This window comes from Zootoca vivipara, chromosome 3, assembly GCF_965207765.1.
Source record: "Zootoca vivipara chromosome 3, rZooViv2.hap1.1, whole genome shotgun sequence".
Classification (NCBI taxonomy): domain Eukaryota; kingdom Metazoa; phylum Chordata; class Lepidosauria; order Squamata; family Lacertidae; genus Zootoca; species Zootoca vivipara.
The window spans coordinates 78295159-78317862 of NC_142586.1; the positions used below are offsets into that span (position 1 = coordinate 78295159).

A 22704-nucleotide genomic window follows, 5' to 3' on the forward strand; every position below is an offset into this window, starting at 1 on the left:
CCTTCCCTCACCTTACGGACTTTCTTGTCCTGGCAGCGAAATAAAATGATTATTTTGCGAAGCGCCAAAGAAGTTCACCTTAGGGCCGGTGCCTGTACTACGATGCTCATTATTACAATATAGAATAGACAAACGGTGCGATCTTCATTCTGCCCCTTTCCTGTTTGTTTCCTAAATCTACGCCGTTCATATTACTTTATATGTATCTAGCAGGACCTTTCCCCTTCTGAGTGTCGTCATCACTACTACCCGGAAGCTAGGGTGACGCATGCGTGGTCTGGCCGAGGGACATGGCCGCGTTGTCGGAGTTGGAGCTCGAGAAGTCTGACGAGAGAGATGGCGAGGGAGAGGTTGATGATGGAAGCGGCTTTACTCTGGAGGAGGTGCTGCGCCTCGGGGGCACCAAAGTAAGAAAGAGACGCTGAGGCGGCCAGGAAAGGGATCCAGGGAGGTCCCTGCGCATCTTTCCTTCCACGTGGTGGGAAAGGGGTGAGAGCCATGGGTCAGCCTGGCTCCTTTTTCCTCGGAAAGGATGTGCTTTAACAGGCGGAGTTTCTCCAAAAAGGGCATTATTCGCCCTGGAAGGAGACGTGATCTGTTTAATGTTGGCTTCTCACGTGTTGCCGTCTTTTCGAACTGGTGGAAATAAATGGCAGATCCACTGCAAGTGTAGCTTGAGGGGTTACACACATAGCGGTAGTATGTGGGCAGCGAACAATTTTTGTTTTCATTTTTAAACATTTCCTCTTCCTCCCTCGCTGGGTTTTATACAAAGAGCCTTCTGGCCCCATGCGGACCAACAGATAATATTGTAACGGAAATGTGCGGCCACAAATTCTTATGTCACGACTAACCTGTTGTCCTTAATTTTTTTTATGTGCAGCCACTGATCCCCCCCCCCTTGATTTTTGTACATGGTTTTTAGTAAAACAAAAAATAAAAACCCAGCAGTTTGAGAGCAGGTGGAACATTTCTTAATACTGGATAGTCCTTACATTGGTGGATATTTCAGAGGTGTGCAAAGTAATTTAGAAGCAGTAATGGGCAATGTTGTCTGCGTATGTTATAAGCCTGTTTGCAATATGGATGTTTTATAATGCATGCACTGTCAAATGATGAACACGTTATCCATGAACACGTTGCTGAGACAACTTAATACTTTGTTTTATTGCAGCAAGATTATATCATGCTCGCTGCTTTGAATGAGACCGAAGAAATTGTAGATGGTGGAAAAAAAGGTGCCATTGATGATCTGAAGGTTGGTGAATTGGAAGCATTTATAAAATCACTGGGTGTGAGCAGCTATTCAAGTAAATTCCTGGTTGTAGCAGATGAAGAAGAAGAAGAAGAGGGAGCAGCAGTTGAAGGAGAACAAAAACTACGAGAAAAAGAGAAAGTCAACCAAAAGGAAGTAAACAGAACTACAGTAGCAAAAAAAGAAAACCAAGTGAAAGGAAGTAAAGGAAAAACAGAGTCAAGTAATGCCCAAGATAATAAGAAACAGTCAGTTCCCAATGGTGCTTTGTTGCTTGGAACAAAAAAAGACAAGGAAGTGGACACTTTTCAGTTTCATGAGCGGCAGATACTTCTTATAAAACCAGGGGGCAAATGGTATGATCTGGAGTATACAAATGAATTTTCTACTGAACCCCAAAATCAGTCCCTTGTATCCAAGTATAAGGCCTTGGCTGAAAAGCTTTACCAACAAGAGGCAGACCTCTGCAAGAGTAAGGCTAATCTATGGAAAGGATCATCATCAGCTTGGATGAAAACTGTAGTATCTTCAGGGACTCTTGCTGACAGAATGGCTGCCATGACCCTTCTTATCCAAGATGCTACTGTCCACTCACTTCAGTTTATAGAGAACCTGGTGAATCTGATCAAAAAGAAAGGTAGTAGAAGGCAGAGTTTAATGGCCTTGGATACTTTCAAAGAGCTTCTCATGACGCATCTTCTACCAGACAATCGTAAGCTGTACACTTTCTCCCAACATCCTTTTGGCTCTCTGGAGAAGCTCTCAAGTGGCAACAGAGACTCGAGGGACAGGCGCCTGATCTTGTGGTATTTTGAGCATCACCTGAAGCACTGGGTGGCTGAATTTGTGCAAGTGTTAGAATCACTGAGTCATGATCCCCTGGTGGCAACAAAAACCCGTGCTCTTGCTGTTGCACATGAACTTCTCTGTAACAAGGTAGAGGAAGAGAAAGCTTTTCTTGTGCAGTTAGTAAACAAACTGGGAGATCCTCTAAACAAAATAGCCACCAAAGCATCTTATCTCCTAGAGACTCTGCTTCATAAGCATCCCAACATGAAAGGAGTGGTGTGTAATGAAGTGGAGAGGCTTCTCTATCGATCAAACATTAGCCCCAAAGCACAATACTATGCAATCTGCTTTTTGAACCAGATAGTTCTTAGTCATGAGGAGAGTGAGCTGGCTAACAAACTCATTACACTCTACTTTTGCTTTTTTCGGTCTTGTATCAAGAAAAAAGATGTTGAGTCCAAAATGCTTAGCGCTCTCTTGACAGGGGTGAACAGAGCTTACCCTTATGCTCAGACTAGTGATGAAAAAATAAAGGAGCAGATGAATACTTTGTTTAAGGTTTTGCACCTTGCGAACTTCAGCACTAGCATCCAAGCCTTGATGTTGCTGTTTCAAGTAATGGATTCTAACCAGACTATATCTGACCGATATTACACAGCCCTATACAAGTAAGCATCACATACATTTTAATGTTTCTATTAAGTAGCGTTTTGTAGAATATTTACTGCTGATCATTTTTTATTGTTTATATTAATTTAAATTGTGAATATTGTGATGGCAAGAGAACTGCTTTGTCCCCCTTTGCATATCAGTAGTTGCCTGTCTGTTTTTGGCATTGGACAGGTAAACTGTTTTGCTTGACAATTCATGCCAATGTAGACATCTGTAATGTGGAGGGTTCTTTTTGTTATTATTGGTATTTTCCAATTGATTATCCTTTATTGAAGCAGGGTTGAGCCAAGAGCCTCCTGTTGTACCAGTTTTTCGTTTTCCTTCCTCTGAACTCAGTTTACAGAACAATCTTAAGTGGGGTGGGGATTGAAGTGGCAGATAATCCAAAGGCTTGCTGGCTTGCACCACCCATGGTGGCAGTAGAACACACTTCTTTTTGCCCCTGTACTTCTTACAAACCCTTACTTTGCCTCTCCAGTTGAAATAAATGGTAGATGTATGTCAATGGACCTTTCTGCTGGCATAGTGGAGGACTCACCAGCAAAGGTCCCATCCACTGCCCTAACCTGATTGTCAGTAGATCTGAGTGTTAGGTTGCTCTGTGAATGTTTAAATAAAACAAATGTAGAGATCTGAAGGCCTACTTTTACCCCAATTTTCAAAAACAAAAGGGGAAAAAAGAATGAAAAATAAAATAAAATGGGTTCTCCCCCCATTTTTCTGGCCCCCCATGCCTTCACATATCTAATCAAATGTGACTAATTATGGGATATTATTCATTAATCAGTGTTCCACTTTAAACTAGGGTGAGTAAAATAATAATAATTTTGTGTCGACAGTAGTAGTAAATGATGCAGCTGTCATATGTTGGTCTGTACCTCAAATTCAGAAGAATGAGTGATTTTTTGAGCAGAGGTTAATGCTGATAATGATTATTTCGCTTTTGCAGGAAGCTGCTGGATCCAGGATTAGCACTGTGTGCCAAACAGTCTATGTTTCTCAACCTTGTCTACAAATCTTTGAAGGCTGATATAGTACTGCGGCGGGTGAAAGCTTTTATAAAGCGATTGCTTCAAGTCACCTGTGGTCAAATGCCACCATTCACCTGTGGAGCTTTGTACCTTGTGTCCGAACTTCTGAAAGTAAAACCAGGGTTACGAGTACAGCTGCAGGATCATGTGGTATGATATCTGTTTTATGGAGTTGTTCTTACCCTCCCTATGTACAACTAGCTGTTGACTTCAGTTAAAAAAAATGCTTTCAATCCACAATTTTGGCTTTATAGGCTATCCCTGGAACGTAACTTATCAGAGTTTTGCATGATCACCACACTGGTTTCATCTTAAAACTGATTCATTTCCTAGGAATCTGATGATGAGGAACATTTTCATGACCTTGAAGAAGCTGAAGAAGAGGAGGAAAAACTTGTAGATGTTGATGAAGAAACAAAAATAATAAAAATAGAAGAATCTGTGAAACTTTATGACCCAGCTTCAGGAGCTTCATGGGTACATCACCAAAATCTAGCAGGTAAAAATTGAAAAAATGTGAGTGAGATTCATCTGGTAGATGTTGAGTGGAATGTTTCAGGTCCTATTAGAAGGTATTAAATTCTGCAAACTTTAATCTGAAGGGTGTTACCCAAAGGAAACTTTCCTTATCCCAACTTGTTTATGTGGGGGGGATTGAATAGAGCCAGAGGAAGGCCATCTGCTAAAAGTGTTTGGGAACAGTGTCAGTACATAGGACATTGCCAGGGTTATGGGCCATTGTTACTGCTGCTGTATTAACATCTTTCACGAGACATCCGCTACTTAAGTGGTGTCCCCCCACCTCCTCTTGGTTATATTTCTGTAAGTAAAAAGTGCTTTAAAATGTCATGTCTCATTCACTTCTCCACCCATCTTTTGAGTTAGGCTGTTGTCATTTCCATTTTACAGAATGGGAACTGAAGCCATGAGACTTTGGCTGGGCTCTCATGACTCCTCTCATGTCCAAGTCCAGAACTCATGCTTTCTTGTTCACTCTGGTTTCTCATCTGTTCTAGACATCTGGCAGCTCTGTGTAATAATGAGAGTATTCTTCTTTCAACTAATCCCACCAGATGTTGCAATTGCACTAAAAGAAACTGGCTTACCTTCCCACTCTGCTATCTAAACCAACATGCATTTTGCAGACTGGGTTGTATGAAATTGGAGCAGGGCACAGAGATTTTTATTGTACCTTTTGTGGTGTTACTAGGTGTTCCCCTTTTAAGTATCTAGATCTGTTTGTCTTTGATGATACAAAACATGTCTTCTTTTTCAGGTGGCAAGAATTTGGGTAGCTATGACCCATTACATCGAAATCCTTCATACTGTGGAGCTGATAGAACAAGTTTTTGGGAACTAAAGAAGGTACCATTTTTCATGAACACCAGGAATTTCAATATGGCTTTTGTGGGAGGGATTCCAGACAACTTTATTTTATTTTTGCAGAAGTTTCCCTTTAACAGTGGGTTTGGAGTCATTTCATTGGGTTGGATCCAGAGTTAGAGTAGGCTCATTTAAATCATTTGTGTAAGTTAAGTCTCAGACCCATTCTAAGTATGACCAAGTGTGGAATCAACCTATTGTACAAGTTTTAAGAGGAGGGGAGCCTTGTTCAAAGATTAGTGCTGGCATCTCTCTTATGACTTTACATTGGAATAGGTCTAAGATAACTTCCACCAGCCTCATCCAGCACAGACGCTGCTCAGGAATTATGGGAGTTGCAGTGCAACAACATATGGAGGTCATCACGTTGGCTATCTCAAGCCTACAGCTCTCTCTCTCTCTTCCTCCTCCCAATAGAGGTTACTTCTCAACATAGGGGATGGTAACATAGTGCTGCAAAACATTTAGATCGCCTACGTATCATGGGGAGTTTCCATATTGGCACCTGCTGCTGGAGCTACCGTGTTTCTCTGAAAATAAGCCACTGTCTTATATTTATTTTTCCTCCAAAAAACACACTATGGCTTATTTTCAGGGGATGTCTTATTTTTTCCTCCTCCTGCCACGGCTGGCATTGCTGCTGCGCCTATCACTATGTCTTATTTTCAGGGTATGGCTTATATTCCTTGAATGCATAAAAATCCTGCTATGGCTTATTTTATGACTACGTCTTATTTTCGGAGAAACAGGGTAGTGCAGAGCCTGTCTGATGAGGTAGATTAATGTGATAAAAGTGGCACTTAATGCTACATCTAATATGTGGAGAAGTCAGTTCCAGAAACTGCCACATGGAGAATCATGGACTCTTGTCATCTGGCTTCAAAGCTACTTAGGTAATTTATATACTTCAGCTACATTACAGACCAGTCAAGAAGTAAGGAATTAGGAACACGTTTATTAACAGCAGTTGGAACGGTAATAGACAGAAGTCTACTGGTATACAGTAATCAGCTGATTATTACGTACTGCAAAACAATATGTTTAGTATTTTATCCCTCTAGTGACCTGTTTTTTGTTAGTCATGTCATGTTTTATGATTTACGTGTGTACAATTTTGTAGCAAGAAAATAATAAATAAATAAGGGGGGACGGACCTGGAGTGAAAGTTAAGATTTCCATTTAATCTGTTAACATGGTGCCAAAAACTTGTATTGGAGTAAGATTTTATATTACAACATTGATTTTATTTTTCCAGCTTTCAGAACACTTTCATCCATCTGTAGCCCTCTTTGCAAAAACTATCCTAGAGGTTAGTTGAATTTCTTACTCTTTTTTTCACTACTTAGGTTGTCCTCTTGGATGTCCTGTCACATGTACTTAATGATTCGGATTGCACGTGAATAGTAGTTTCCAGACAGAAATGGGGGCAACAAGTAAATAGGGGAACTATTCTTGATACAAATATTTTTTTCCTGTAGAAAACCAGATTGGCTAGGGGTTCCACCTTGCTACAGATATTTAAATCAGGAGACAAGGCAGTCTTGTTTCTGCCTGTCTCCCACCTGTCCTATTTTCCATCCCTTTCTTCACTTGTTGTGTGGCACACCTGAAATCCTATGTAGCAGAGCAGGAATAGCCACTGCTGCCTTGCCTCCACTGAAAGGATTGTGTGTGATCCAGGTTTCAGAGAGGCAACCTATTTCATCTTTTCCTTCGTCTGAGTAACATCACTTATTTGTTTGCTGAATCCAGACACATGTGATTCTGCTGCCAATTCCATTCATGTATTTCTTGATGCAAATTGACACTATGAATGTTAACTTTGTTTCAGGGGAATTACATTGAATACACAGGTGATCCTCTGCAGGACTTCACTCTAATGAGATTCTTGGATCGTTTTGTGTACAGAAATCCCAAAGCTTCTAAGGGCAAAGGTATGGACCCTAACAACATTTGTCAGGTGTAGCAGATAGGTTAAGGTTAATAACAATTAATTTTTGGGGTGATTTCTTGACTTTCTAATGCAGAGAACACCAGTAGTGTGGTAATGCAGCCAAAGACGAAACAGTCCATGAGTGATGTACGAAATCTTGCGGGTAAGTAAAGAGCTTTCATTCTAAAGATTATAGTCAGTGGTACCCTGATCATAAATACAATGCATTGTACGATCCATCACTTTCAGTGGAAGATATTTGCACAATGGGTTTTATCCAATATTGCCATTCCATTCAGGAATGGAAGCGGGGCCAATTTTTGCTAATTCCTCCTTCCTGCAGCCCTCATGCTGTTGTGGAGGGTCCCCCATCCTCAGTAGAAGATGAGGGAGGCCTTGGAAGGGGAATTGACAAACATATTCCCCCCCAAAATGTTGTGATCCACGGCATCAAACAGAAGGGCAGTAACATTTTTTTTAGCATTTGGATGCAAGAAATAACAAGTGTTCATTTGATGTAGCTAATACTCTTCACTGTTAGATGCCAGAAACCTTATTCCTTTTATCATAAGTGTATCATAAGAGTGAGTCAGAAAGACTATGGTTTGTGCAAGCACAAACCATTCTATTTTGGGGGAAAGCAGGCAGTAAGTGACCCCCCCATGTTCTTTCACACCTGGTTTGCTGTTTCAGCAAGCAGTTGGGTAAATTAAGGTTATAATCTGCTTTTTTAACACTACATCTCCTGTTAAGGTAAAGGTAAAGGGACCCCTGACCATTAGATCCAGTCGTGACCGACTGGGGTTGCGTGTTCATCTCACATTATTGGCCGAGGGAGCCGGCGTACAGCTACCAGGTCATGTGGCCAGCATGACAAAGTTGCTTCTGGCGAACCAGAGCAGAACACGGAAACGCCGTTTACCTTCCCGCTGTAGCGGTCCCTATTTATCTACTTGCACTTTGACGTGCTTTCGAACTGCTAGGTTGGCAGGAGCTGGGACTGAGCAATGGGAGCTCACCCCGTTGCAGGGATTCGAACCTCCGACCTTCTGATCAGCAAGCCCTAGGCTCTGTGGTTTAACCCACAGCGCCACCTGCGTCCCCACATCTCCTGTTAGTTCAGCGTAAAAACATGTAAACAAATTTATATTTGTTTATATTTATAAGAAGAGCCTGCTGGATCAGGTCAGTCGTCAATCTAGTCAAGCATCTTGTTCTCTCAGTGGCCAACCAGATACCGGTGGGAAGCTCGCAAACCCTCTCCCCTCCTGTGGTTTCCAGCAACTAGAATTCAAAAGCATTACTGCTGCTAGCTGCAGAGGTAGAGCACAGCCATCGTAGCCGGTAGTCTTCTTTGGCCCTCTCCTCCATGAATTTGTCCATTCTTTTAAAGTCTTCTGGGTTGGTGGCCATCACTCACTGTCAGTTCAGAAGTCGTAAATGTATATGTGTGAAATTTGCCCAGACATGCATCACTTTACACTTGCTTACATTGAATTGCATCTGCCATTTTACTACCCATTCACTCAGTTTGGAGAGGTCCTTTTGGAGCTCTTCACAATCTCTTTTTTTGTTTGTTTTGTTTTAACGACCCTGAACAATTTAATATCATCGGCAAACTTGGCCCCTCACTGGTAACTTCTAACTCTAGATTGTTTATGAACAAATTAAAAGTCCATGTCCCGATACCAATCCACTTTCTCTGTTTGGAGAACTGTCCATTTATTCCTCCTCTGCTTCCTACAACTTAGCCAATTTGTGATCCTCAAGATGATAGCTAGTTCAGAAGGAGAGACATCACATTAAGAAAAAAGAAGGAAGGGGGAGTGATGTTATTGGATACAGAGTTCATTGTTAGACTCTCAGAAGTAGGATCCAGATGAACAGTTAAGGCTTTAACTCATTAACATTACTGCTAAGGATATCCATGTTATGTAAACACCAGTAATGATGTGATGTACAATAGTGGTTTTGTGGGACCTCTCAAATTTCCATTTGTAATCCATGTTCCCATGATATCCTATAACTACATTTCTTCTGCCTAAGTGATCTAAGCAAGAAAAATTAAACTTAGCTTGGATTATATAATAGATTTACTTGTTCTGATTCTGTTTAATATTAGGTTATTTTTTAATTTAAAAGTTAAATTCATTTTACATTCTGAACTTTTGGGCTCTGGATTACCCCCCCCCCCCAATTTTTAAAGACTGGGTGGGTGAGGGAGGGGTATTCATTTTGCACAGAGAGATTTAGTTGATCTCACTGGTTTGATCGGTTTTGAAGCTAGCAGCCCTAAAGACATTGCTTAGGAAAAATGTGTGTGACATGGCATTTGAATGACCTTTATAGCAAGTTAATTTGATAAACAACCATCAGTTATCTATTATTTTATTTCCAGTGAATAGCAAGGAATTCCTTGCCCAAGATGAAAGCAAAATCCCAGTAGATGAAGTCTTTTTCCACAGGTATTGAGATCTTTGATTGATACTTCCATGTGTGCATTGCTCTTAATTTTGTTTCCTTTGGGGAGGGTTTATTCTTGGATATGCTTTCTACTGTTGTGAAAGTATTACTGCAAATCACTTCCATACATTTTTATAGGATCACGGCTGGGAAAAATGGATATTTCAACTTACTAGATAAGATAAATGGAGGAAAAAAGCTTTTAATAAAACACATCCATTTCTAGACAACAGTTCCTTGGAATGTTCCATACATTTCAGCAAAACAGCAGGGAATTTTCCCAGAATAACTGTGCTGTTATGGCTCATGTTCTTCCATCAGGTCATCAGCAGCACCTGTATTTATTATGGGATGCACTGGTTGGTTGCTGGTGATTCTGTTTCAGCCCTGGAGAAGGCAGTGTACTTACATCTGCTTGCAAATAAGACAACTGCTTATCTAGTGTTATATGACCAGAATAAGAATCTGGAAACAGCAGATTATACCCAAGCCTGTCTGGCGCATAGATAGCCCCATCTCTATCGTCTTTTGGGAATGACTTGTTTGTTAAAATGGGTATGAAGGAATGGGCTTTTTTGTGCTGAAATGGGAAAAATGCGAAGTAAGGTAGGAGATGTGAGAAGGTCATTACAGCTGTTTGAACGTAAACCAGATCAATTTTATGTTATCATTCATGACATTATGGCGCATCAGATGTTTATTCTAGTGTTTTACCATGGAGGAGAGGGAAGGATATATAACCTCCCACAAGCGCCATGTGGTAGCGTCACTTTCTGTTAGCGTTTGGAAAGAAATGCCCCCACAGTAGCCCTGAACCAAATTTGCTCTTTTTGCCAGCAAATGAATGTTGTGACACCACACTCTGATAAATCATCTTGCTACCCTGTTGTTACAGGGTGGTACTAGCCCAATTGTCTTTATAATACAGGGGTGGGAAACTTCAGGCCTAGGGACCATACATGTTCCTCTAGACCTCTCCATCTGGTCCTCAGAATGTTCCCCAGGCCACACCCTGCACTGGGCTTGCTTTGCAACCCAAATGTATTTGTTGGGCTGGAAAGTGTCCTTGAATTCTAATGCTTCTTGTCTGGATAGAACATAGAGAGGGATTTGGGAGTCTGTGTAGAAACCAGCCTAAAGCACAAAGATAAAATTTACATGAATTGCTCTGCCCACTTTTGCCTCTGGCCCTGCCCACCAATGGCCCCTGGCCCCTGAAAGGTTGTTGCAATAGGAAGTATTGACTTTAAAACAGTAGGAAATTGCTTGATGCTTAGGCAAGTTTAACGTCTCGAAATATCCTTATTTTATAAGTTCATCAAATCAGGATGTCTTAATAACCATGTTTTATATGAATGTGAAAACATTTCTTTTTTCTTTTTAATACGCAGATTTTATAAAAAGTTGGACTTGGAGAAGGAGAAAAGGAAACCTGCAAGAGATGATGAAAGTGTGGAAGATGTGGATGATGAAGAGTTTGAAAGAGCTTTAGGTGAGACTTGTCCCATTTTTCACCTCAACCAGCCTATAGTTAATCAAAGAGATGGAGAGGACTTTGGCTTCCCTTGAAGATGGGTAGTAATCCTTTGGCAGTTCTTCTAAGATTGGTCAGCAGATGGAACTCAAGTTGATGTGAATTTCCAGTTCAAAGATGTGGGTGGAGAGATGAGCCAACTCAAGCTAAACAACTGCTTACACTACAGTGTTGCCTGGTTGCTCATCTGGTATCTGCTCCTCTATTTGGTCTTGGTGGGTTGTTAGGCGACAGTTGCTTCATGCAAGAATATAGGGCACATTGCAAATTATAACAAGTTGCACTTTGAAACAATTTGTCTTAAATACCAAATCAAAATGTTTTAATTTTGCCACCTTCTTTCTTTCAGATTCATTTGAACATGATAGTTATTTTGATACACTTGTCAATGAGGACCTTAATTTTGCTGAGTAAGTTTTTTTTTTTTTAAAGGGAATAAATAGAGTTTCTGACTGGATAAAGCAAATTGAGTAAACTGAGTGTATTGTGTATGTGCATTATGTCACAAGGCTCTTCTCAAATGTATTCAGCCTCAAATGTATTCAGAATCTCCCTTCCCTCCTGAAATATGGCTACATTCTTCTGTAATTATGAATCAACCAAATTACAAGGAAGTTGATGCAATTTCTGTGTAAAAGGAACAGCCAGACTTCATCTCGCTTGATCTCCTTAGTCATGATCTAGTTTTGGGGAGGAGGTGATTTGAGAACCTGAGCTGTGACTCCTAGGGGTGCAGACAGTTGTGAAGATTAGGGCACCTTCTTCCCTTTTCCTTGGAAAGGATTTGTATTCTGCCTTATATTCTACACTGGCCTACCCAGTAACTTTTGGCCGCCAGGTGTCATTGTACTTAGCATGGCCATTGGTTGAGGATGATGGGAGTTGTAGTCCAAATGCATCTGTTGGGCTGCAGGTTCATCCTCCATACTATTAAGTATGCTGTGGATCAATATAGCTACATTCACTCTGCCACCTGGCAAATACACATCTTTATATATATATAGGAGAGATGGAAACCCTGCTGCTGAATGGGCCTGAGCTAACTTATCTTGTAGGTTCCACTCCCATTAATATTCCTTTTTCATCCGTAGGCATGTATTAGGAGGCTGGTGTAATCTATCTGTTACTTGCAATCAGGTAGTAGTTTAGAGTGATGAAAGCTGCAACCCGATACACACCAAGTGGGAATAGGCAGTACTGAAAACAATGGGGTTTAGAATTGCAGAGCCAATGGCATGATATATCTTCTGGGCGATTCAGTGTGCTGCTTTATATGTAAACACGGATTGAAATAGTTTACTCTTAAATGAAGGCATCTCGAAGAAAAGCTTAACCACATTCGGCTTCAGAGATTAGTTTTTCCACAGATGGATCACTTTGGGTTCCTTCCCCCTACGACGTTTCCACTCCCTCTTAGCTTAACAGTTTGGCAGCACACAGCACTTCCCTCTTGCTGGCTCAGAAAGCCGGCAAAGTGATTTTCACACGCTCATTGTGTGTTGGTGTTCCCACTGCCTTAAATTTCATACACTCTGAAATGTTAGTATTACAATAAAGCAGGCTTTTGGGTGGAATACTGATATGCTAGGATCTTGGTATATTATATAAGGAGTTTATAGCAGATTTCATTTAACATTTCCCTTGTTATTTAGCATTGTGAAAATATCTGTAGAATACTTTATGAACTCATTTATTGTGGAAATACTCGTGTTATGTGCCTGATAATTTTGGAGTGACTCTATGGGCATTCATCCAGTAAAACCCCATAAACCAGCTTTGCAATTTGCTATTCCTAGAGCAGGCAGTTTTACAGGTCAAGAGAGAATTGATCAAGTAATGGTCTAGTATTTTGTAAAGCTGCTAACATTCTGTGCTGTATCCAGTGGTATTGTTTTGTTTGCACAATGTCATTTGCTTCCCTAATGGAACTTACCCACCCACCCCCTGTAAAATCCACCTAAATCTATTCTGGGGCACACAAGGAAAGGAGATGAAGTGGGATTATTCTATGGATAGAAACCACCAAAACCTGTTTAGTTATGGTATGTGCATTAGTTTAACAAAATTTGAGTGTTTTGTTTATAGACTAAACTCTGTCTTGTTTGCTGTTTGTGATCTTCCTAAGCATTATGAGAAAGTTAAGTTAGATAGGTGGATTTTTAAAAAGCTTTTAAAATTGTATTTTTAAATCAAATTCTAGTAATATAAAAAGCAAAGGAAAAAAGAAAAGCCAAAGTGATAAGGCAGCATTGGACGATTCGGAGGAGGATTTTGATGATCTTGATGATGAGGAAGTGTCTCTGGGTAGTATGGATGAAGACTTTAGAGAAGATCTTGATGAAGATGGAGGGACTTTTATGGATGTCTCAGATGATGATAAAGCTCCAGGTAAAAACACAAATGCACTTACTGCCAAATTATTAAATTGCTCGCTTTTTTAAAACACAGATTTTAAATGCCATAGGTAGCTAGCTATTTTTAAACCTACTTGTTTGCCTTAGTGTTCCATCAGATAATTTATGTGATTTCGCTGGAGCAGAAGACCACATAAGTTAGGTGTTGTGGTGGACAGATACGAAGGGTGCATGTGCCAAGGCTGATAACGGATCATCAAAAATAAGTGTTGCATCTACTCTTGCATCCTGTAGAGCAGTGTTTCCCAAACTTGAGTCTCCAGCTGTTTTTGGACTATGGCTCCCATCATCCCTAGCTAGTAAGGCCAGTGGTCAAGGATGATGGGAATTGTAGTCCAAAAACAACTGGAGATCCAAGTTTAGGAAACACTGCTCTAGAGCCTAATTTCATGTTAACATTGGTCACATTAACACTGTTGACTAAACTAAAATGACAGTAATTGGACCAAGCTGTAGTATTCTTATGTGCAATGAGCATGGTTGAATAAACTGTGCCGTCCTATTGCATTTTCAATACAGTATTCAGAAACACACTGTAGAAACATGAGCTGACTAGGAGTAGCCGTTTTGTGGAGTCTGTATGTAGGAAGTGAGATAACCACAATGTTTCAGGCAGGCAGTTACTTTCTCTTCATGAAAGCTGAAAGTGTTTTCATATTGACAAATCATCCGTTTTATGATGTAGTCCGAGTAAAAGTTTTAATAGCTTTCCTTTTTGATAGATGACAATAAAGAGGAGCATGTCAAGCCTGCCAATAAGAAAGGCAAAAGAAAAAAAGAAATGGATTTTGCTGGATTGATGAAAGGTAAAATAAAGTCCTCTTAATATTTGATAAAGAAAAACAAGGCAGCCTTGGGTGTCAGAATGCCTCTCTACTAGAAATGTGACTCAAGTCACTAGTTTGCTGTCTTTCCACTCAGAATTGTGAAGAGTTTCTGAGAGGGCCAGGGGTCTGTATTAGCTGTGCTGGCTAGATATAAGGCACTTGAGCTTCAATCCTATATCCCCTTTACTGGAAGTACACCCCACTGAACTCAGTGGTATTTACTTGTGCATATATTTTTATAGGACTGCACTGGTCATTAATAGACCCATTAAAGGAAAATGATCCAAGAGACAGAATTTACTCACCTAATCACATTGACGTTTAAAATTCTGTTTTGGTTAGTGTCCGAAAATGTGCACGTCCAGTTTGAGGAAGGAGAGGCAAGGTATTAAGAAAATCAGAGCAGTGTGTAGTTGTTATGGGGGAGACAAGATGTGGTTGTGATAAAAAGTGTGATACTGTATAGAAAGTGCACTTATTCTTCGTCAATAAATAATTATTTGATTTTCGTATCAGACACAGAAAACCAGATGGAAAGGATTCGTTTTCAGCAGGATAGTTTTCTTTCAGTTGTACACCTGGTCTTATCAGAGATGACAGGATAACTGGTTTAGAACTTGATTTGAACAATGCAACGGTTAGATGATATTTGCCCAAGCTCTTAAAGAGCTAGCATGTAAAACTGCTAAGGTACTTTAAATCCATTTCTTTACCTAGAGGAATAGTAAGTGGTAGACTATTTGGTACAGGGACAGTGCTGTCAAAAAAGTTAGAGATCATTGTTTATAAAACATTGAGAAAATGTTTTTAAAAGGATGGAGTTTTGAAATTTAGCACCTTGTTGAAGATAGCATGGAAGAGGCTGAAAAGTGCTTCCTGGGAGTCTCTTCCCATTTCCTGCTCAAATCCATTCCCCACCCAACCCCCCACCCATGTTCTTCATGTGGAATAAATAATTGCATATTAATGTTTTAAAGGGTCAAAAGAAAAGAAGAAAAGAAAACTAAGAGACACTGGCATCCTTGCTACTGCAGAAGAAGTAGGTGCCACCATTTTTTCTTTTTTAAAAAATGTGTTTGGTCTGCTGGTTATCAAAGTACTAATCATCATCTTTCTTTTGCAGTTTGGTTCCTTGCTGGATGAAAACATTGGGTCCAAGTTTGATAGTATTGGGATGAATGCAATGGCTAACAAAGATAATGCAAGTAAGTGACTTTTCATATGCTCAGGCCTTCCAAATGCTCACGTGAAACAAAGGGAGGAGCATATTTATTTGATTTCTATCCTATTTCTCCCAATTGTACCTTCTCTTCCCCAGTGCCACCCCTGTGTGCACTGCACACTTCATGTCCCCACCTGTGTTGAGCAGGAAAGTCTGAAAAGAGCTTCTAAGTGTGTTCTGAAGGGTGCTTCTAAGTTCCTTTTAAGGATTCCTGCTCAAGAGGAAGTTGATTCACTCCAATGCATTTAGAATCCCTCTTCAGACCTTCATGTTCAACTTGGGAAGGTGGTTGGGGTGGAGGGGATGCATCTGGAGCACGCAAAGCCTTCCCACTTTGAGCCTCACGGGATCCTTCTGGATTCCTGGAAAGGGCTTAAGATTCCACTTATATCCTCCCATATCCAAAAATTACATGGATAACCCAATTCCAGTGTATTCCATTATTTAAAGAATGTCTAGAAACTGGCATTTGAACCTTACAGAACAAGAGAGAACTAACTCTTGATGGACTTTGAACAGTTAGTTATATACTAAAGTAGAATTAGACCTTTGTGTAATATCTCCAGCTGCTCTCTTGCAGCTTTCTCAAAAAGAGAGCAGCATGGTCATCTCCAGAATTTTGTCAATTCCCCTTTCCCCAATTACTACCTCCCACTGTGAACTTAATTTTGTGCAGATTAATAATAATAATTTATTATTTATACCCCGCCCATCTGGGATTATTATTGTTTTAGTCCTGTAGTCTAAAACACCGTTTTTAAACACCTGAAAAGCATTCTACACCTAAGAAATTACAACAGGTTCATTATGCCTGTAAAAGGTAAAGGGACCCCTGTCGCAACCCGTTCTGGGACTTCCGGGTTCGGTGTGTCCGTAACTTGAAAAGCCGCAACCCACAGCGGACGTAACATGAGGTATAACTGTAATGTTTTATGCAGCATTTTCAAGCAGATTAATGAAGCATTTATACATCCAGTAGGGCTGAGTTTGTTACTTGTAGACAAAGTGGATAACAATTGGTACTTAAGATATTATTGGAACATCCAAAAATGGAAGTGAGCTGCTAACTGCTATGTTGCCCAACACACAAAGTATTGATTGAGCTGGCAGCACAGTAACCAAACCTCCTTAAATGCCTATTCTAGGTAACCTTTTTGAACAGACTTTTCAGCATTCTATCTTAAGTGGGCATTCATACGAAGTATGTTAAATGGAATTTGAAATAAATTGCTTGGTTATGCAGTACCTAAGATTTTGGTGTGTGTGTGTGTGTGAAACAAATATTTTGCTCCATCCCTTTTATGCAAGGATTCCATCATGTGCTTTAATATACCCAAAAACATGCTTCTTTGGAAGCATTAGACAATGACTATGATCAACTTAATATGCCAATGGTACAATGGATGAAATTTACCAAAGGCAATTCATTTATTGAAATTCCAGTTCCACATGGTACTGTATATTCCTGCGTATAAGACTACCTTTTAACCCAGGAAAATCTTCTTAAAAGTCGGGGGTCGTCTTATACGCTGGGTCGTATTTGTGATACGGCGAGTATATCCCAAACTCTATATTTTAACTGGAAAAGTTGGGGGGTCGTCTTACACGCCCAGTCGTCTTATACACCAGAATATACGATATGTTGCTGGATTTTGGGTTCTTGCTAATAACGTTAAAAAAACCCTTAAGTTTGCATTTGTAGAAAAGTATATGATGATTAGCACTGAATCTTCAACTTGATAGAATTCATTCCTTATTGGCCCAAATTACATTTAAGTTTGAAAAATGTAAGCTGTTTGAGACAAGATGCAACTGTTGAAAGTGAGGAGGGAAACTTTGTATTTATTTGTACATAAAGCATTTTGTGTTTTTTAGGATAAAACATGGCAGAATGTTTGTCAGCCATGAATCTCTTTGACTCAGGCAGTATTCTTTGCATCCATAAAACTTAATGCCAGATTTTCCCAGGATGTAGTCACTCCGAACTTATCTATGTGCTCTCTGTCTTCCTTCATTAGATGTCAAACAGCTCAGGTGGGAGGAAGAACGTAACAGGTGGATTCACAATAAGGATGTGAAGAGCATCATCAAGCAGAAAAAGAAGTTTAGACACAAAATGCTGAAAAACAAACACAAAAGTAAAAAGATAAAAAAATAAATATGAAGATATTTAATGTAAACATTTAAAAAATTATTTTTACTTACATTTAGCTTTTGTTGATTAACCATGCTTTATGATCTTTCTCCCTTTTTCCGTGAAAACCAGCGTATTCATTACACTTGTAATAAACTATGAAAATAGAAGAGAGTCTTTTATCTTTTGCACAACTGAATAAAGATTGACTTTTGAAGATCTAATTTTGATTGAATATATCTTTCTGATAAAATTGTAGTAGGATTTCCTTATCTGCACTGGAATTTTTTATTTCTTATTTTAGTGCTGGGGAAGAAGAATTACACCAACATTAATGATCACGTACCTTCTAGGATAGATGGGTATCTCCTATGCATTTTTTGTCTGAAATCTGAGAAAATAAAAATGTTAAGTTTGTAACAACAGTACAGTGCACAAGATTTCAGTCACAAAAATTAAGTAGTGTACATTTTATTACATGGTGGCTACATTTCCTAGGTTTTTTTGGTCATAAATACCTGTGGTAATGTTACAGGTAATGCAGCAACTTGGTTGCTTAGCCTCCTCAGGCCATATTTCCAGTTGAAGACTTGCAGAACTTGTCACATTGGTCACAAAAGTTGAAAAAGGGAAGGCTATCAGGCTCATGTATACTTTGAAATCTCTGGTAGGAAGTCTAAGATAGCACAAATTAATCTTTTAACACATTGCATCACTGTCTAAAACATCACAGGGGGATGTATAAAGTTCTCATTGTTTGTAATGAGATCCACAGGGAGGGCAGTGCCTTGCCCTTTGGCTGCTCTCATATCCAGAATGTGCCCTACCTTTCACTTTAAGAGTGGCATATTGGGACTTGTCATGGTCTATCTCAGTTTAAGGGAGAACAGGCGGTGGTTGTTTTTTTTAAAGGTGTGCCACAGAGTTCCATTACAATAGTAACTCAAATTCTCCTTGTCTATCCTGAGCATTTCCTACCCAGATACCAATGTAATGCTCACTGCAGATAAAGCGTGGAGGAAGCTTTTTTCCGTTACATGAACATACAACTCTACCCAAAGGAGCCCTATTCTTAAGTTAGTCAGTACACAGAAATGAAAATAGGATGCCTGAACATGAAATATCTAGGTTGGGAACAAAGACCTGCACATAGCAGCACTGCCGAATCAGCACCAGGCCTATCCATGATAAGCAGGGAAGCTTCTACACATTCTTCCTTGATTGCAAGTACATGTGTCTGTGCAAATGAACCTAGAAAAGTGTTGAATGTGCATACCTGGCATAGGCAGGGTTTGTGTGTGCAGCCCCATGACCCCTATGCAAATAGATGTTTCCTGTTCAGAGGCAATGCCTGTGAAAAACTGCTGGTGACTGGTAGTATGCTACTTTACAACCTAAACAGGCTAGATCCTGAGACCCACTGTACTGTAGTTTAAATAATTCCAAAAACTGAAGAGCTGTTCCAACAAACAGCTTAACTGCTGTATCAGGAGTTTTGCAGTAACATTAGAGAATGTCACCTTCAAGGAAAACATCCTAATAGGCAATGGATATAGTTGCTCAGTAGACAGAATGAATGTAAATGACTGAGTTCAGAAAGGGTGTGTAATTATGTTGATTATAATACAAATTCTGAAATTCCTAGTGTTCTCTAAATTTTGCAAATGGAAATACAGTATGCTACTCTGCTTAGTCCTCCACTTAAGAAATGAACTAGATTTCAATGTACACCCTACTTTTATGTGTAAATAGCACTAATATTCTTGTGACTGCAAATTCTCTTGTCAAAATGCTCTGTGGATTGACAGTTATTTGAAAAAATAATGAGACATATAGTTTGTTACCTTGATTATTATCCATTTTAGCATATAGTGCATATGCACTAGTAACTCCGATAATTTCCACAAATATAACTCCTTTGAAAATCTTCCTTGCAAGCTCGGGATTCATGGCACAGCTAGTTCCAAGTTCTAGTAACAGAGGGGGACAAACATTTCATTAATGACATTAAAACAGGAAATAAGGAGAGCACTGCAACACAGTGGGGTGCCCAGACTACTTTGCTGGCGTAGGAACAGACGTACGCCATTGCCGGATTCTGATTCAGGATGAGAGGTCATGTTTTAAGTTGTCTCTACGCTGTAAATAAATAGCACCATAAACTTCTTTGAAGACAAACTGGACTCCGGCAGTTACTCTAGAGTAGCCACAACGACCCTCTGACAGTAAGGTTCATGTCTGCTGAGGATTCCGTACATGACCTCAGACACTACTGATGAGGTAATGTATGGTTGATCCACATACATGTTTATCATACATGTTTATCATGGATTGACTGTAGAATAAAGGGATGGTGTGCATAGGTGAACCAGTTATTCAGAACAGATGACACTTTCAATTTATCCAACTTGAAGACAAATACAATATTCAATACCCTGTTTCTCATATTTTAAGACATACCCATAAAATAAGCCATAGCAGGATTTTTAAGCATTCAAGGAATATAAGCCATACCCCGAAAATAAGACATAGTGATAGGCGCAGCAGCAATGCTGGCCGCGGCAGGAGGAGGAGGAACAAAATAAAACATCACTTGAAAATAAGCCATAGTGTGTTGTTTTGAGGAAAAAATAAATATAAGACGTGTCTTATAATATGAGAAACATGGTAGACGCTTTGCAGCTTGAGCCAAGAGCTCAAATTAAGCACGTTTCCACCCCAGTGTACAGGGAAACAAACTGTAGCCACACTTCAGAGGGCTAAGTGGGATGGTAGCTTAGCAGTGTGATCCTAACCATGAATTCAAATGGGGCTTACTCCCTGGTAAATGGTGATAGGGCTGCAGCCTTGATTTCCCACACGGAATGAATTTATGTGCTGCAAATGGTATACCATCCTATGTGCAGTTTGACACAAATGGTGAAAACATGTCTGTTTTGTTGCAGAATAATAATAAATTATTTGTACCCTGTGCATCTGGCTGGGTTTCCCCAGCCACTCTGGGTGGCTCCCAAAAGAATATTAAAAACAGGATAAAACATCAAACATTGAAAACTTCCCTAAACAGGGCTGCTTCAGATGTCTCCTAAAAGTCTAATAGTTGTTTAATTCCTTGATATCTGATGGGAGGACGTTCCACAGCGTGGGTGCCACTACCTAGAAGGCACTGCTAATTGCATAGAGGGCTGCATTATTTAAGGATCTTGTAAATGATATCATTTAAAAATCTTGCAACGTTTTTTCTGTGGGTTTTGTTTGGTATTGTATATGGGTGTTATTTATTCCCCCCCTTTTCACATCTTACTTTATCCTGTGCAATTACACACACACACACACACACACAATTTTTATATAAATTTGTATATACAGTATAGTTAAATTCCTTCAGTAGCACCTTAAAGACCAACTAAGTTTTTTATTTTGGTATAGGCAAAAACTTAAGTTGGTCTTTAAGGTGCTACTAAGGAATTTTTTTATTTTGTTTTGACTCAGACCAACACGGCTACCTACCTGTAACTATATATAGTTAGTTAGACAGAACTGCAGGGGGTCAACTAGAAGCACAACCTGTGCAATTTCCCATACATAAGTCACCTGAGCAACTGGATTTTTAAAGCTGAGCTCCTCCAGCTCCTCTGTGCAGGCAGGGGAGGCTACCAGCCGCCCAGCCAATGGGCCAGTCTAGGCAGCCGAAGGCCGGACAAGAAGCACCTCTCCTCCTCCCCATGAAACTGCTATCGGCCTACCCTCGGCTGGCCACGTGACTTCAAACCCCCCCCCCCCCCGTAGAGCAGACGAGCCAGGAACAGAAGGGTTTCCTCCTTTTTTTGTTTCTTCCCCTTAGAGGACGAAAGAGTCACTTTCGCTGCTCAGGTTATGACACAAAGGCTGCAGCCGTACCTCGGCGTCTCTGCTCCACTCCAAATGTGAGAGCGGCGCTTTACCGCCAGTAACAAACGCAAAGGCGCCCGGCCCGAGGCGGCTCCCAGCACCGCGTCCGCCCGCGCGTAGTCGACATCCACTTCCGGAGGGGAAGTGCCGAGGCACGCATGCGCATGGGCGCGCGGCATCTTCCTTTCGCGCATGTGCTCAGCCTTCGTTCCTTCTCGCCGGTGCTGGAGAGTTTGCGCTGTGCTCCCTCTGACGGTCCTGTTGGGACTGGTCGTGTCACTGTGCTGGCTGTAGGTGGCAGTGTAACGCAGCTGTGTCTTGCCCATTCGCATAGGAAGGGACAGCCTTCCTTGCTACCAGCGGCTTCAATCTGGAGTGTAGAATTTGTCGCCGCAGCCGAACATAGGAACGTCGGCAGCTGCCTTATGCGGAGTCAGACTTTTGGCCCACGTCATAGCTGCCCAGTTATCCCCCTTTTTTAAGGGAAATTCCCTTATGCTGAATAGGCTTCCTCGTGAGAAAAGGGAAAACTTGGCAGCTATGGCCCACGTAGAGCATATTCGTAGCCCTTCCCAGAGATACCAGGAATTGAACCTGAGATCTTCTGTGTGTCAAGCAGTTGGTCTGCTACTGCGATCTTCTGCACGTGTGTAGGAAAAATTGGGCTGTAAAGTCACTTGCAACCCCCAGCTAAAGTTAGCAGCAACTAACTAACTAGATCGAGGCCGATTAAAACATTATGTAGAAGAGAGCTTGTTTGCTTTTATTTTAAAATCTTCTTTTACGTTTCAAGGTACCCATCAAAATAACACAATTCCAGTCAACAAGTAGAATGGATATAATAGAGAAGTATCATGAGGTGGAACCAACGAACCATTAGAAAATAATTGCATGGTACATGGCACAGTTAAAGCATTAAAGACAGCTACAGAGAATTTTTGCTCTATAGTATTGGAAGGTAAAATTGAGAGCATTTCAAAGGCCCTGATCGTAAGTGTGGCCATCCTCCCTCTGCTCTGTTGGCGAGCACTTGATTTGCACGCAGAAAGTCCCAGCTTCAATCCCCAACATATTCTGGGAGAGCTGGGAAAGGTCAGTTAGCGTAGGAAGATACTGAGATAAATGGGCCAATGTTATGACTTGGTCTAAAGCAGCT

At 40.5% G+C, this 22704-nt stretch overlaps 2 protein-coding genes across 2 annotated transcripts; one reads left to right on the forward strand and one right to left on the reverse strand.

Moving 5' to 3' along the window:
• The first annotated feature begins 263 nt into the window (after positions 1–263).
• On the forward strand, positions 264–17881 carry CEBPZ (CCAAT enhancer binding protein zeta). Its single transcript, XM_035110521.3, has 16 exons — positions 264–407; positions 1175–2712; positions 3666–3897; positions 4081–4246; positions 5024–5112; positions 6386–6439; positions 6962–7064; positions 7158–7226; positions 9462–9528; positions 10918–11018; positions 11410–11470; positions 13261–13448; positions 14197–14280; positions 15279–15340; positions 15425–15506; positions 17542–17881. The coding sequence occupies exons 1-16, from the start codon at positions 291–293 to the stop codon at positions 17679–17681; spliced, it is 3153 nt and encodes a 1050-aa protein (XP_034966412.3). The 5' UTR covers positions 264–290; the 3' UTR covers positions 17682–17881.
• Positions 17346–21672, reverse strand: CEBPZOS (CEBPZ opposite strand). The gene is made up of 5 exons (XM_035108301.3): positions 21558–21672; positions 19502–19627; positions 18004–18048; positions 17729–17813; positions 17346–17642 (listed from the first exon to the last, which is right to left on the reverse strand). The coding sequence occupies exons 2-4, from the start codon at positions 19605–19607 to the stop codon at positions 17731–17733; spliced, it is 234 nt and encodes a 77-aa protein (XP_034964192.1). The 5' UTR covers positions 19608–19627; positions 21558–21672; the 3' UTR covers positions 17346–17642; positions 17729–17730.
• Between the last annotated feature and the right edge of the window lie 1032 nt (positions 21673–22704).